This window comes from Cryptotermes secundus, unplaced genomic scaffold (assembly GCF_002891405.2).
Source record: "Cryptotermes secundus unplaced genomic scaffold, Csec_1.0 scaffold1053, whole genome shotgun sequence".
NCBI classification, from domain to species: domain Eukaryota; kingdom Metazoa; phylum Arthropoda; class Insecta; order Blattodea; family Kalotermitidae; genus Cryptotermes; species Cryptotermes secundus.
This window is the reverse complement of record NW_019735475.1, coordinates 30876-47428: the sequence shown is the minus strand read 5'-3', so window position 1 is coordinate 47428 and position 16553 is coordinate 30876. Positions and strand designations below refer to the sequence as shown.

General features: G+C 38.2%; 1 protein-coding gene across 3 annotated transcripts in view; it reads right to left on the bottom strand.

Annotated features, from left to right (window-relative positions):
• LOC111869441 (B-box type zinc finger protein ncl-1) overlaps positions 1-15287 on the bottom strand; it is a 42738-nt gene extending 27451 nt beyond the window's left edge. Inside the window, exons 1-5 of one of the 3 annotated variants that reach the window (XM_033753429.1) lie at positions 15219-15287; positions 9415-9637; positions 5619-5763; positions 3147-3326; positions 1149-1289 (exon numbers count right to left, since the gene is read on the bottom strand). In XM_033753429.1, coding sequence (XP_033609320.1) covers positions 1149-1289; positions 3147-3326; positions 5619-5763; positions 9415-9542 — 594 coding nt within the window. In that variant the 5' untranslated portion in view covers positions 9543-9637; positions 15219-15287. Of the gene's footprint in view, positions 1-1148; positions 1290-3146; positions 3327-5618; positions 5764-9414; positions 9638-10107; positions 10363-15218 lie in introns of those variants that run through there. The other 2 variants (XM_023860980.2, XM_023860981.2) reach the window with 2 other exon arrangements.
• Between the last annotated feature and the right edge of the window lie 1266 nt (positions 15288-16553).

Genomic DNA, 16553 nt, shown 5'->3' with positions numbered 1-16553 from the left:
GATAATGGAAACGAAATTCCAAAAGAGATTTTCCGTGAATGTACGTTCAATACAGTTATGTGGTCGGCTTATAATGCAGCCATATTACGTCATCGCTCGCCAGTCATGTATCATGTATAGTGCTTGGAAACCCTAAGGACAATTATGACATGGCGAGCGAGTATTTCGTACTTCAATTTTATGGCTTCATGTCACTCACAAGTTAGTGTGATATTACATACATTATTAACATTACAGAATCCACATATTCCTGCTAGTTTTAATATGTATTTTGAAATCAACAAGTGTGTAACACCGGTCAAAGTTTGACACTTCTCTGGCCATTATCTCCGTAACCGTTCAACTTTGGACATAGGTGTTTCGGGTTATATTGGCATACTTTAACATAAGGAACATCCTCCTGAAATTTGGCCCATTCCTCCTGGGACACCCTGTATATATATATATAAACAGTAGTGTAAAAGAGGATACCTGAAAAGGACTTTTTGGGTAGGGTTTAGTCCTATTTTAGGCTGAAGCTTCTATGCACACTGTTCCAAAAGTCAGTTAACTTACCCATTGGGATAAACATTCCTGCTAAGGTAGTCTGCAGCATCTCAACAGAGACATGCAGGAAATGTCAAACTGGACACTGCTTTCTCTATAGTACAATGCTTCTGTTCGCCCTGCTGACTGTCTTATGAATTTCTGGCCACAGAATGTACCACTACACACTTCCAACCTTCACACTTCCCAGATATATCCCTCTGTGATATTTTCTTTCTCCAAAATAACTTCAGTTCTCAAACTGAAGGGATTATCATGATCATGATAAAGGAAATACTGAAAGGAAGGCATTTTGATGATATTGATGACATCAGGAGTAATATGACAGCAGCTGTGAAGGCCAGTCCACAAAACCAGTTTCAAAATTGTTTTCAAGGGCGGACTAGGCAATGGCATCAGTGCATAGCTTCCCAAGGGGAGTGCTTTCAAGGCGACCACAGTGAAATTCAGCAATGAGGTATGTAGCACTTTTACTGCGACAAGTTTGTGAACATTAATGTCAGACCACGTATGTAGCATTTTGATAAATGTCTCACCGAAGACATTTCCTGGATATTTATTTGAAAGATGCTGAAATACCATGAATATTATATGTAATTTACCTGGCAAGATAAACAGAAGAATTTCATACTTTCTGCAGGATGAATGTCACAGAAGATTGGCTTATGAATTGGGACTGCTTCATGGGAGTTATTTAATTCTTCAAAAGTTACAACATGGTGATTTTCAAAGCAGCGCATAAACTGGGCGAAAAAAAAAAACAAACAAATCAATCCATTACAAACAACTGATAAAATAATACATATACTTTGGTCAATGATGTAAACTGTTGGAATCTTGCAGCTGCTTTAGAACTCTTTACATTGTAAATTAAGCATGGTTATTCATCTTGTCCTGAAGATAACATAATGTTCCAAATCAACTGCTACACTCTGTAAATAAGATTCAGAACTAAATTATTTACATAACATATCTGGATAATATCACCACCAGTCAGAAGAATAGTAGATCACAGGAAAAAAAAACAAAGTTTGAAAGTACAGACATTAGAAGAGAAGAGGAACTTTACACATTCTGAACATACACACCTAGCTGGCAAGCAAGACATTAAAGAAAATTCTCCCATCTTTGGTACATCTCCGAGATTTATGGTGAAAAAAAATCCCTACTGAATGAGAACGTCACCAAGCTACAGCCTGCAAGGCTGTGTGCAGCCTGTCTGCTGTCATAATGTGCTCGTAAAAGAATATTCAGCTATTACTGATTTCAGGTTTTCATTGTGGCTGTTGATGTTACTTCACCTCTTGGTCGTTTACAATACATGAATTTGGGCAGTGTTGCTAGAGTTTCACACATAGCATGTCCCCTCTGTCAGCAACACTGCCCACATCCAAAAAGTGTAAACAATACTACAGTCTCAAGACTAACAGTGTCAAAATTTCCAAGTTAAAAAAGCACACACACTAGTACAGTATTGAGAAAATTCACTATCATAAGTTTTCAGGAAAACATATTTTAACATATTTAATAATATTCTATTAGGGTCATTCAACTAGACCGGAGTAAATCCTTCTCCGTTCCACAAAAAATAATTTTAAATGCCAATTAATTTAAAGCCAGTATTAGGCCCTGTCCATAAGTCACAATATGATTCCAAATGTTTTTAGTGCAGAAAATCCAAAACTTGAACAGTACTACATTCCAGGGTGTGACACCATGAGACTACATGGTCTCACAGGTAGGTAAACGTTACCCAACATTTCAGAGGAACATACTACCTCCATCTTCAGGATAAAAAGTCAGCCAAATGCAAAACAAGCAAGCAGCAAGCTGAGCATAATAAATAATATTTAAGGAAAACACTAAATGGTCCTGTACAGGTTTGTGAAAACGGTCTATTCATTACACAGATAGAGTAAAATACCGATTTAGTGGCCCCACATTTGGTGGAATTGTATATTTTGTGCATATTTTTTGCAGTTCTAGCCAAAGTCAGAAATAAATTATGTTTTTCTATTCTGCATTTGGTGAGTTTTGATTTAGTAAATAACCCACACTTATAACAAGCAATGTTTGATCTTCACAAGACAATTTAATGTGATTGCAGTTGAAATAACCATTATTCTCTTTGTCATCAATTGTCGTTGCAGCCATATCTTCAATGAATGTTCTGTGTGTGTTTGCATGTGAGTTTTTGAATTTCATCAATACCAATAGCTACACGGCACCACATTCCAGAAGACTGCTTTCTTCATAGTCTCTGCCGTGAAAACCTCAAATCTTACATAATACCATTTTTGTTTACTGTTAGTTATGGCATCTATGAAGAGTAAGAACCTTACAACTAGCAAAGAAGATAGCATCTGTAGTTAGATGCAATTTTTGCATAACCTTCATTTGGTGAAACCCCGTTTAGTGTCAGAAACCCCATTCCTCTGATTTGATAAACATGGATTTCACTGTATTACACTGGAGAATGTACATCACCTGAGGTATGTTTACAGTGCATCCTGGATGACGGACAGTGTACAACACATTATCTGTGTAAGAGTTTCTCATTCTTAAGTGAAAAACACAACTTATATATGTAGCCAGCTTACCTGATGCGCTGAGTTGCAGTTTGGACACAGGAAATTAGCACAATCAGAGCAGCGTGCCACAGCCTTCTCCTTCGCCTTGCAACTAGTGCACAGAACTGCCATACTCTCAATGGCCGACATATCGAGAATATTGGTGAGGACATAATCACATGGCAGGGAAACAACTCCCTTATTACCCACCTGCAGCATACAACTTTCGGTCTCAATATTCAAATGTCATGAAGCATAATACTAACATGTCACTAACACAAAAATTATTTGTTTCAAAAAGTGTAAAAGTTACATTCCATCATCAAACATACTCGCCACACAATTGCCTTCACATGAAAAAAACATAAATCGTCATCAGAGTTCTATTCCACACTGAATTCTGAAAAAGAAAAACTCTTATGGCATGTAGTATGCAAGTGAACTATAGTGACCGAGCAACCATGGCTTGTCGGCAAAGTCAGTGCCAACTTTTGCGGATAGAGGGTGTTACATGGTCAGAGCAACTGATCCCCACAGGAATTAATCTCGGTTTCCTAGACTAGAGCCGCTATTTCCTTGAAATAGCTCCTCAATTATCCTCACGAGGGTGAGTGGACCCTATTCCAGACAGACTACTTCTCAGATAACTACACTGAACTATACTGTGATTTTCTGGGTTATGATACCATGTAGTCTAGTAGGGTCACAACATTTCAGAGGAACACACTGGTTCAGTTTTCAGACAGGAAAGAGTAACACTGAGAAAGGGGCAAGTTATACAGGATAAATGGCAGAAGGGGTCAGAGACAGAACAGTTGATGGAAGAATAGGAAGAGGATACTGGGGCCTCAAGTAGGTCATTATCATTATAACCAGAGATGTTGAATAATGATGAGATAATGATGATAATAATGATGGGTTCGTCATCATTGATGACGACGACAATTTGGGATCTAATGAAGAACACTATGAGAACAAAATCTCAGGAGAATATACAGAGCGGCATATGTGCAGAAATATGTTAAAGGAAGACCTTCAAATAAAAAGATACTGATCATCAGATGTCCCCAGAGGAGAAGGAAGAGGCTTAAAGCAGGTAGAAGCACACTAAATAGCAGAAGTTATGAAACTGATGGAATATACAGAAATCAAAGACTGAGCATGCACATACATAATACACACTCAACACTACTCCAATAAGAAATATGTGTCACATCAGTACCCTAAGCCCAACACTTTTAAACTGACAGAAATAAACTGTAGACCACCAAGTGTAACCAGTTTAACAGGGGTAAGTGAATTAGTAAATGAACTACAATTAACAGATTTCTACTTTTCTCTTTGCATTACGAGGTATGAGAACTGAAACTCTCATGTTATCAAATTAGCAAATACAGGACAGGGTGTTTCACGACTTTAGGGCATAACTGCAGGAGGTGATTTCCTAGGTCTTTGTGTTCAAAAAAGTTCATATAAACATGTGTCCGATTTTGGATGGTTACAGAGTTATGACCGTTTTTTCATTCCCGTACACGCCCTCTGTGAACTGCGTCTGTCAGCTGTCGGGTCGCTATTTTTAGCCAGCTACAGACAGAGCGTTCTCGTTATCTCGACACATGAGAGCTACCTAAGGCTGGGAGGGTTGGTATGTCTGGCGCAGTTCACAACCGAGCAGCAGCCTGTGTTGCGGCCGGCGGTGGCATTTTCGAAAATCAGCTTTAAGCACCAATCAATTCAAATTAAAGGTACTTTCACTAAGTTAACTTTACATTCATACTTTAAATGTATCATGTATTATGCTGGTTTATTATTTTGTTCCGTTTATTGTCAGTAATCGTTACCTTCTATTCTGAGTTTAAAACGGTCATAACTCCGTAACCGTCCAAAATCGGACACATGTTTATGTGAACTTTTTTGATCACAAAAACCTAGGAAATCACCTCCTGCAGTTATGCCCTAAAGTCGTGAAACATCCTGTATAATTTAAATCCCAGGGTATTAATTAGTTCAATTCAGTCCCTGAATAACATAAAAAAAATTGGGTCAAAATACTTTTGACATTGCTGGAGTTTTTATGTGACAACTTTTTTAAGATCAAAAGCCATTATGATGCAATGCCAGCCTCTTGTGAAAAAAATAATGTTTTCCATGTAGTAAATTAATGAAATGCAATTAAAATGGTAAAAATACTCCTGACTGATATAACTGAACATGTCAACAAAAACGTGTGTTTATACAAGTGACTGCTACAAGAGTGAATATATGTGTATTTTGAAATACTTCCTGGCTTACTCCATGGCTGAACAAATTTAGAATGTTAGGAACTATTACAGGGCTGTGTGTCACTATGTCATGTAATTACATATGTGACAAATAGAATTTCAATGAATAAAATAACTGAACACATGTTCACACTATTGATACACAGTATCCTACACAGCACGGGCTACACAGTTAAAAACCAAAGTTCCAATGGAAGTAACTGTGAAATAAGGTGCATACCTTTGTCTCCTGTTTACACTTTGGGCATTTGATTGTGAAGTCTCTTTTTACAGATTCTCCTATTTCCTCCACAAGCATCTTCTCCAGGCAAGATTCACAGAAGACATGCAGACATGATAACACACGTGGACAGCAGTACTTTTTGCTAAATTCAGAGAGAAAAAAAATAACTCAATCCTATCTCACAGCAGTGTATACAACTTCACGTTGTCCATCGATCTCAAAATGAAAAACAGAGAAACTGAACAATGCAACTTACTCAAACATAGACCAGCACGGTAAACTACACAATATTTTCCTAAGACTTGTACAGCAGTGGTGGTAGACAGCAGATGTCTTTCTTCATAGTACCTCACCACCCTTCTAAGCTGTGAAAGCTGATGGATGTCAGTACAGATTTACCTCACACGATTTTGCAGATTTATGATAACATATTTATGTTCGTTGTTTTATGTTGTTGTCAGTATCAAGACTACGGCACTGAACGGTAGGACTGATGAATACTAAATAGTCAGGAAGGAAGCAGTGATCGACTAATTTGAGGTAAAATTCCAGCATGACTAGAGCAACACTTTAGTCAGGATAACCCATGTCCTGACCAAGATTCTGAATGACTCCCAAACACAAGTCTAGAGTGTTACTGTTAAACCAACTCAAAATTTTATGGTAAAATATGAGGTAAAATTAAATAGCAATAGAAGGGCTTGGAGAAACAAGAGTGAAAATGTGACCTCTGGCAGTGGTTAATGTAACTGAGGGACTAGAGGAAAATCCAGGCCCCAAATTCGACAGGGCAAAATCTGACTGAATTTTGGCAATTCTGAAAAAAATTTGAGAGGAAACAGATGTGAAGAAATCTGAAACTTGGCATGTGGTGGAACTCTGCTTCTAACAAAACTGCTGGCAGGCCAGATGAGCCAAGAGAAGTGACAATCAATTCTAAATTGAAAATAAAGAAATGGAGGCTTATTGCAATTTCTGTGTTAAAGTGTCAGAGACTAGAGATCAACAAATAATTATTTTAATTATGACTAAAGTTGACAATTATTTAAGAAAGGAAAAATGTGTTGGCATTTTCATTGATTTTAAAAGGGCACCTGATTCAATGGACTGAACGAGTTATCCTACGATGATGAAGTAGAATGATACATTGTACTATACGCTGCAGTGGAATGTTTAACTTTGTGTGAGATATGGCATGAACAGTGTGACCAAATTAAAACACCTAGCAATGGCTGTGACACTGTGTGGCAGCTGAAGTCCATACTTATTTTACATATTTACAGACAACAGAATATGTTTATAGAGATTATGCACATGCACCAGAAGTGGCTGTCGTCACAGTACCAGTACTGACACGAGGAAAAAATGTAAGGCAAACCATAAGATGATAAACATATCATTTTAGACGGTGATCAAAATGCAGTCGGAAGGTTGAATGTAAAACCAAGAAACTGCTACACTGTAATGAAGATGTGACTGTTAGGAAAATTATTAATTTCAAGAATTTTTTCCTACAGATGAAATCATTTTAAGTAAGATGAGAATGAGCGGCCTCCATAGTCTAGAGGTAATGTTCCCATCTCATGACTCGTGGTACGCGGGTTCAAATATCCGGCAGAAGTCGTCAAATTTTTAAGGGTGGAAAAATTCAGGGAACAAGTCCTCCGGGAGGGACTTTAAGCTGTGTGTCCCATGTCGTAACTTTACAGCACGTAAAAGAACCTCATATCCCCAAAGGAGATCACTGAGCCAACTTCCAGGATGTTTCCCACCCAACAATAGCCTCTATGGCCTCTGATAGATGGGGGAGGCATTATAGACACCGCTAAGCAAGTGGCCGAACTCGCTTGCTCGGCGGGACTGATGGTACGCACCATTTATCGGTAGGGTAGACTGGTAGAATATCATAGAGGGAAGCACAATAGATCAAACTGGTCGCGGTGCATGAGGAAACCCACCCTCTCTAAATAATTAACTAACTAAGATGAGAATGGGAAAGAAATGAGGGCGAGAACAATTTAATAAGAATGAGAATAAAGCATAACTTTATTCATTCTGGTCCATCACACTATCATAGAATGATCTGACATCGTCCAGTGTAACTCAGATGTAAATTTATATGAATGCCCTCACATGTTTCGGTCAGTAAACGACCATCCTCAGAAGACACAACATGTTGAAGAAACTACTTTTACATTGATCATAGTACATCAAGTTGATTCAAAGTTTTATATAAAGATTATAATTAAGATAAAATGTGGTTGGATTAAAAATTGTTAAAATTCTTAATATTTAAAATCTTAAACCGTTAAGATTTGTGTCTTCATAACTTTTCTATCAACGGGAGATTGGGGAAGATATTTCCGTCCTTAGAGGTCCAGGCTGTGTTCCCCTCCCCCTTTTTTTATTATAATTGGTTAGGAATCTGTATGTTGTTAGGCTGTTACTCTTTTCATTGTGTGCTGAGGCATGGTGCTAATTTTGATTTTTCCAGAATACCTCTTTGAGAATGTGCTATATTCAGGAGCCACACGGCTAGAGGTCTGTTTCAACAATGTAGTTCCTCCCACATTCATAGGGTATGCTACAAACATACTTTGCTGTCTGCCACGGATCTCTTTCCAGCCTGCTTTCCATGAGTGAACTCCTAAGAGAATGTTTATGTTGAAAATGTTCATAATGTTATAACAATTTTCTATACATATGAACTATTCTGGTGTTTATGCAACTGTAGTTATACTTATAAAGGCTGTCCAGTGAATGGGGTCAGCTCTTTCTAACAGATGCAACAGAGTGGCTGTCAAGCACCCCTCACCTAAGGGTGGAAAGAGATTCAGTTTCTGAAATGCATTTTTTGAATACCAGGTGACAGACAAAGTCCAAAAACCCAGTAATCCTGAGTGTTATACAACATCATCAGAATCCTTTAGAATTTTTTTATATACACAAAACACATTCTTCAATGAAGCTTTCTTTGCGGTACCTAATTTAACCATTCATATTTCATGTTCTTCTTCCACTACTACACAACATGTTTCGGTATCACAAGGACTATCATCAGCTGTGTATACAGTTGCATGTAAACTGTTACACAGTTGGCACACTGATCTATCTCTGATACATATTACTTAAGAGATGTAATTGTGAACATTTAAATCAGCATGGGAAGTCATAAACAATATTACGCAATTCTGAAAGCCTCACATTCGATCCACACAGCACATAATCAAGAATCTACTGTAAATGGCTATGTAAACAAACAGAATGCCTACTGCTTGGCTTCACAAATTCCAAAGGTTGCTACCAACATTCCCTTATTTCCTTAAGGGGTCACACTAACTTGTGCAAATTCTAGTCCTGGAAGATCTGCATCTCCTTATTGCGTCCATTCTCAGGTTTACCTGAATGTTTTGCTGAATGACTTTCTTTTATTTTCATTCATTACAGCATTGATATCAAAAAGGTCTGGTCCGAGCAAGCTGGTGCGAAGCATAATACAATCAATACTACCTTTGTCACCAGATTTAAACCATTGTGACCTTTCCTGTACAGATTCCTCAAGGACAAAATGATCAACACTAACCCTTCAACATGACGATTCGAAAGGGACAATTCGTGTTATCAGTCTCCACAAAACATTGCAAGGTGTACAAAATTGCATTATTTTACTTTGACACATCCTACAGGGACGAAAAAGCATTGAATATGTTTCACACTGAGGTATGTATTTCCAGTGTATACAGTCACTTGAAATGCAAAAATAAAAGTTTGTAAATATTATAATTTATCTCACCTGCAGATACTACATATTTGATCCTGGTTTTCAGATGGACTAGATTCTTCTAAAGGGCCAGGGCTACTTCCCCTAAACCCATCTCCAAATAGGCCTAGTTCATTTTCATCACTGGACTCCATTTCCATGTTCAAATGACTGATTTGGCTACTCTGAATGCTTGTGTACCTTATTGTGTTGCTAATTAATCAAGAGTTCAAGCTTTCACTGTTGCAGACTCGACCTTAAAATGAGAAATATCATCATTTAGCAACTGCGTGATTATTAGTACTGCACAGCCCTTACTACCGCTGCAATACAATTGTCATTTTTGTGTCCTTGGACTTGGTTCTTTTTTTCTTCTCCAGCACCACTGGACTTGGCTGCAGAATTGTCATATAGAAGTAGCATTTCGTACTTTAGACAACTGTATACGAAATATTATTATTCATTAACCTATGCCAATCGCCAAAGCGTTCATACAAAAAATGCTGGAATTCGTCAAAATCACTAAAACTTATCAACGTAAAAATCAACACACAGCGTAGGTCACATTCGATGCACAGATGTTACATGTGTCACTATTACAAAGACGTGAACTCAACAATTTTCAACGCTACTAAAATACCTTATAACGACGATATAAAATACAATTAATCTGGATCCACTAAGAGACTTAACACAAATTTAACACTTGATAGAAGCAAAACTTACCTTTGCCATTGCAAATGGCGCGATCGTCTCATCTGTTATATGGCATACTCTCTGAGCTCTCCGATCAGTTCATAGTTTCATGTATACATGCACAGATGATATTCGCACATAGTCATTTCGCCATTTTCTGTCCACCTCAAACCTTTCAGAAATTGTTGATACACATTTATGAATTACGGAATTATGAAGCACTGTATTTGTAGAAATACAGTAAGGAAAAAGGTAGAGTCGTCCCTGTGCTTAACAAATTAAGAACCACATCATTAAGGTGTACGGGGGAGTGGATGTACAGATTCATGTTTTCTTAACCTCGGCACTAGCTGGAGATGGTCAGCTTCACGCCCCAGCCGCTTTACCCCCCGGGGAAAGAGCCCCGGTATCCTTTGGATAGGAGGCCAGATGGGTCCCAGTGTCTGTGTGGTCGACGTGGGAAATTTCTTTTACTCTTCCGGGACTCCAACTTCATACCCACGGTCACACAGTCGATAACGTCGATAGCTAGTCCCAATACCGACTGCGCTATCCCGTTTTCTGAAAGATATTCCTGCTGTCACATAATAGACGTATATTTCACAGCCGAGTGTAGAATACCTGTATCTTCACGTTTTCACGCTCTAGCTACTGCTGGTCAAGGAGATTGGTCGAGAAGAAAAGCACTTACAGGGGGTGGGCTAAATAATAGAAATACTAAGAAATTGAGGACTAGAATTTGTGTTGGCTACAATGAATGAACATCAATTGGCAACATTGAATTGTTTCCGTTTGTTTACACTTTGTAGTGCTCGTGTAAGTTCATTTGTGTCTGTGTTGATTGCCAGCCCATTGAAAGAATCGGAAAATTGGGGATTTGCCTGATTTAAAAAGGGGGAAGTTCGTTGGTGCGAGTTTACTTGCAAAATCTATGACAAAATCTGCTACATTATTCAGTGTATTGAGAACAACAGTTTCTAAGGTTATGTCGGCATACAGGGATCATGGGAAGACAACATTAGTCAAGAGCAACAGTGGTCAAAAACCAACACTGGCATAAAGAAATCGTCGTGCATGGAGAAGAGTTGTTTAAAATAATCACAGAAGTACGGCAGCACAGATGACAGCAGACCTGAGTATTCATCTTGAAGACCTTGCTTCCACAAAAACTTCCCTAGGTGAGCTTCACAGAACCAGTATTTATGGTAGGGCTGAGATTGTTAAACCTCTCATTACTGAAGTTAATGTTCAGATGTGTAAACGATGGTGTCACAACCACAAAACCTGGACATCAGACAACTGGAAATGCTCATGTGATATGGTCAGATTTGTCATCCTTCCCACTGTTCCCTATGTCAGGAAGAGTTTACATTTGGAGAACACCAAAGGAAGCCTATAATCTAGAATGCCTGATTCAAACAGTGAAACATGGATGACGTTTTGTGATGGTTTGGGCAGCAATATCATGGTATTCTGTTTGTCTCATTATTACCCTTCATGGCTGAATTATTGCAAGGGAATACATGGAGAGGCTGGGTGATCAGGCGCATTCCACAATGCTGACATTTCCAAACAATGATGCAGTTTTCCAAGACAACAATTCCCCCATACACATAGCTGGAACCGTTCGGTCATTGTTTGAAGAGCATGAAAGTGGAGTTCAGCCTTTCCTTGCCAGCACAATCACCAAATTTGAGCATCACTGAAACACTCTGGTCAGTTTCGGGGACTATAGTGAGGTACAGGTTCCCACCTCTAACATCTCTAAAGCAACTTGAAGATATTTTTCAAGAAAAATTGTATACAATTCCATTAGAGACTGTTCAAAACTTGCATGAGTACATTCCAAGAAGGATTATAGCTGTACTGAAAGCAAAACATGGCCCAACTCCATATTAATAAAGAAATGTGTAGAGTATCTGTAGTGTTTATATTATTTTGTCCAACCCCTATATGTGTTAATGTCTCATCACCAGAATACATGGCAAGATCACAACATAATAACTAAGATATCATTTGAAAATAACAGTAATGAATAAAAATTAATCAGGAGGAAATAAAGAGGAGACTGAATGTAGGTAATACTTGCTAGCTTTCCCTGAAGAAACTTTTGTCTTCTTGTATGGTGTCTAAAAATGTAAGTTTTAAAACATACAAAACTATAATTTTGCCCCTATAGTTTCGTATGGGTGTGAAACCAGGTTTCTGACAGGGAAGCACATGGACTAACAATGTTTGAGAACAGTGTGCCAAGGAGAAGATTTGGACTGAAGAGGGATGCAATAGGAGGTTGAAGAAAATTGCATAATGGTGAGCTTCATAATTTGTACTCTTTCCCAAATGTAATTAGAATGAACAAGTCATGGAGGGTGAGGTGGGTAGGGCATGTAAAATGCATGAATGTTAGAAAAATAAGATGGCGTGGTATGGACTGGATTTATCTGGCCAAAGGGACTGGTGTCAGGCTCTTAGGAATTTGGCAACGAGCTTTCAGGTTCCACAAAACATTGGAAATTCCTGAGCAGTGACATGTTGATTTCTCAAGGAAAGCTTGGCTCCATGGTGTTTGTTAGTTCCTTCAGAGGCCTAAGAATGTTTCAAAATACAAGTACTGTACTTGCTTCCAATACAAATTTAAGCAAAGAGCTGTAAATGAATAACTTAATCCCAGTAGGGTAAACGCCTTTCTGATATTTACTGAGGGTAGTGGCCGAGACTGAGAGATTCTGGGTCTTGTACTTATGCTCAGTACATCTCAAAGCAAAGCACCATAAACTGAGTTCAGAAATAATATATTCATTTTGTTTTTTCCAGATTGAATTACTGTCAATTTGAAGGCCAATGTATTAAGTGTTTCTACTCCTTTGATTGTTGTATTATCATACACTATATTTATAATACAATTTTGCTGTTAGTGAAACATTTTATGAAATTTGTTTTGCCAGGATCTGATGTTAGTTGATTGGCTCTAAACAATTTGTTCAAGTAAGCATAGACATCATTTGTGTAATTTTGAAAGTAGTCAATTCTTGGATGTGAAATAATATGAGTGTGAGTAGGTTTTAAATTTTATTTCTCTGATTTTGTTTTGCTTGTTCCTTCCTGTTGTGAAGGTGTGATCCAAACTCTTGTCCAGCCATACCTTGAATTCCATAAGAACTTAGTTTTGATAGCAGTATTTATTGAATCCCACAATCAATACTTTAGCAAGATCACAAAATACTCCACCAACACCCATTTTGTTATAAGACCATGTAACATTTTACGTGTAAAACTGCACTCATTGAGAGATTCTTCCTAAACAAATTGCTCACCTGCAAAGGTGTTGTTCAAGTTTAAGAAATCGCCTGCTTTCTTACATGCAGTTTCTTCAGATACCATATTTTTTAAAATGCTGTTTGTAATGAAATTGGCTGTAGCTGGACAGCAGGATTTTCACCTTCTGTACACCGTGCTTTCTTTTCTGAATATTTAAGTCATTTTGGGAAAGGTCCTACCATTGATTGATTGGAAATATAACTCAAATAGACAATGATGTAGCTTATGCAGCCCTGAGTAATTCTGTTGATATTTCATCACAATCACATGAAGCTGTCATGTTTTTAATTTTGCGGAGTAAATCGGGTGACACATGGATAATCGGAAAACACGAATAATCCAAGATATTGTTGAATGTAAAAATTGAAAGATTTATGCATAATGTCCTTTTAATTATTTGCAAAAACCGCAAGATTTAAGGCGAAACGCTATTGAACATAAAATCTGTGTCCCTTTCTTCTATGTAGCATTTTTTCAAAACATTTTACACTAAAATAAATATCGAGCGCCTTATTCCCGAAAACCAAGCAGAAACTCATGTAAAGTGATCGTTACCATATCTGAGGTCAATACAGATTAAAGCGGGCAGCTTTATGCACAGATGTGAAGACGGACGGGCGAACTGAGCCAACTTAGTAGGCGTTTTTAGAATTAGAATCTACAGAATTAATGAAGTACGATTTACTGTTGAAAGGCTTGAAAGCAGAATGAAAGGCGCATCTCGACAGCCGAAGCGATATTCGTAACCGCATTCATGGAAAAATTACGAGCACATTAAATTCTGGGAATGCTTATTACCATTCACTTCGGTACCTTCTTTAGGTCTGCTACCAGAAGACGTAGAGATTAAAACACGGAAAATATAATTTTGCTCCATGTTTTGATGGTGTGAAAAGAGGCTGCAGAAAAATACATAATAAGGAGCTTCATAACCCGTACTCTTCTCCAAGTATAATTAGAATGATCAAGTCAAGGTGGATGAGATGGGCAGAGCATGTAGCACGAAATGGGAGAAAAATAATGCATATAGGATATCTGTGGGAAAACCAGAAGGAAAGAGACCACAAAGAAGACCTAGACGTAAGTGGGTGGACAATATTAAAATTGATCTTGGAGAGAAAGGATGGGGTGGTATGGATTGGATTGATCTGGCTCAGGATAGGGACCAGTTGCGGGCTCTTGTGAACACGATAATTAATCTTCGGGATTCATGAAACGCAGGAAAGTTCTCGAGTGGCTGCACAACTGGCGGCTCCTCAAGAAGGGCTCAGCTCCGGTTGGCTGGTTAGTTTTGTATGGGTGAGAAACGTAGACTGCGGGTGGTTAAGAACAGGATACTTAGGATAACAGTTGGACTTAAGGGCGAGGAAGCAGCAGGTGGCTACAGAAAGTTGAAGAATGAGAAGCTTCAGGATTTGTGCTTCTCGCCAGATATTATTCGGATTGTTAAATCAAGGAAAGCTGTCTTCATCTTCAGGGCCGAGGCGAACGCCAAGCGAGTAGCAGTCGACAAATAAGCTTACTTTTCTACCCTGAAGAGAGAGGCAGTACTTTCCTACGAAACGTGGATTGACGTTACCGGGCCAAGTGACGTTATATCACAAGCTAATATTCTTCATTAACGGCGCTGCAGGAACTTCAAACCCAACATTACACTAATTTCGCTCTTTCTTTCTCCAAAATTAAATGAATAACAGATTTGTGTATATATATATATATGTGTGCATTTTCTTTACAACTCATTTGCAGATTATAACGATAAAACAAGTTTAAAATTACCTTAAAAGAAACTACTTAAGAAGCATGGAGAAACATGTTCTTACGAGAAATATGAACAGAAGACACCATTCATCCGTATCCTCGGTCACACAGAGAGAACAGTAGCCAAGCAGAAACATGCAGAAACACACACACATACTGTCCAGGCAATACAGCTACTGTAATTTCCCTTCTGAAGAAAGCTATCACATCTCGCTGACTCTGATGTTTACATAATACTATCTATACGAAGACGAAGCAGTCGAATGGCGTTGGACAACGCTGCACTCAGGGCAACATCCGGTGTGATTCCTTGTAAGATTCCGAGGTGTAAAATATGCAACTATCGTAGTAGCAGCGATGCGACCTGCAACAGTAGTGGTGGGACAAATACAGGGTAACCCGATCGGTTGCTTTTACTAGAATATAAACTTGAGACACTCTTTGGCATAAACATTTGGATATATATGTGGAATATTTATTAATTTAGTTTCATGACAATTTAGCTAACATTTCATTAGTTGTTTATGAAACAAACCGTTAATTACTCAATAAAGTAACATAACTAGAGACAGCAACATACGTCACTGTTCCTGTGATGTATCGTATGTGTTCTAACCTTACTGGTTTCAGTCTTTTTCTATTGAGGAAAAAACCTCTGACTCATCAAACCATTTTAAACATTGAAGATATGTAACATAAAATGTAAGAATAATTCACTTTATTTGAAAATTTCACGTCTGCTTTCTATTTGGGAAAGCTTATGATCAGATTTCCGCCTGGAAAAGGTAATCCTGGATGAGATTTCCGTGGTTTTACTCAGTCTATTTCTAATTCATTATGTATTCATCATATAATCTGACTCGCATATTAACAATATAACATAGATGATTTCAACAGAATTCACGACTCACTTCATACGTGTATTTTAAAGATTCCATAACTATACTTCGTATGCATTAGAAGCTCAGAAACTGACATTTTTTGTGTTACTTTTCGACGCTGTAATTATCACGATTATATAGCGTCGAACCGTAAGATGACAAGCGAATGGTGAATTTGAACGGATCGCGGTCGTGTTCCCATTGAGGTGCCATTCAGGCAAATGTCTGAAGTGACGGAAGAAAACCACTAAAATTCTCAGTCAGGACAGCGGTATTCCAGCCATGATTCGAACACAACACCTCCCGACTACTAGTCTAGGACGTTATCGCCACGCCAACCTGCTCGTTGCTGTAACGATATATCAAGCGTGGAATATTCGCAGTCAGTGTGAAGTGATGCCAGCTGAAACCACTTCAAGTGCAATTCCATCAATAGTTGAGTTCGTGTGATTAACAGATGCCACCAGAGAACTCTGAACTATGCACGGGGCCATAAACCCCTCTGTTTTATAGGTG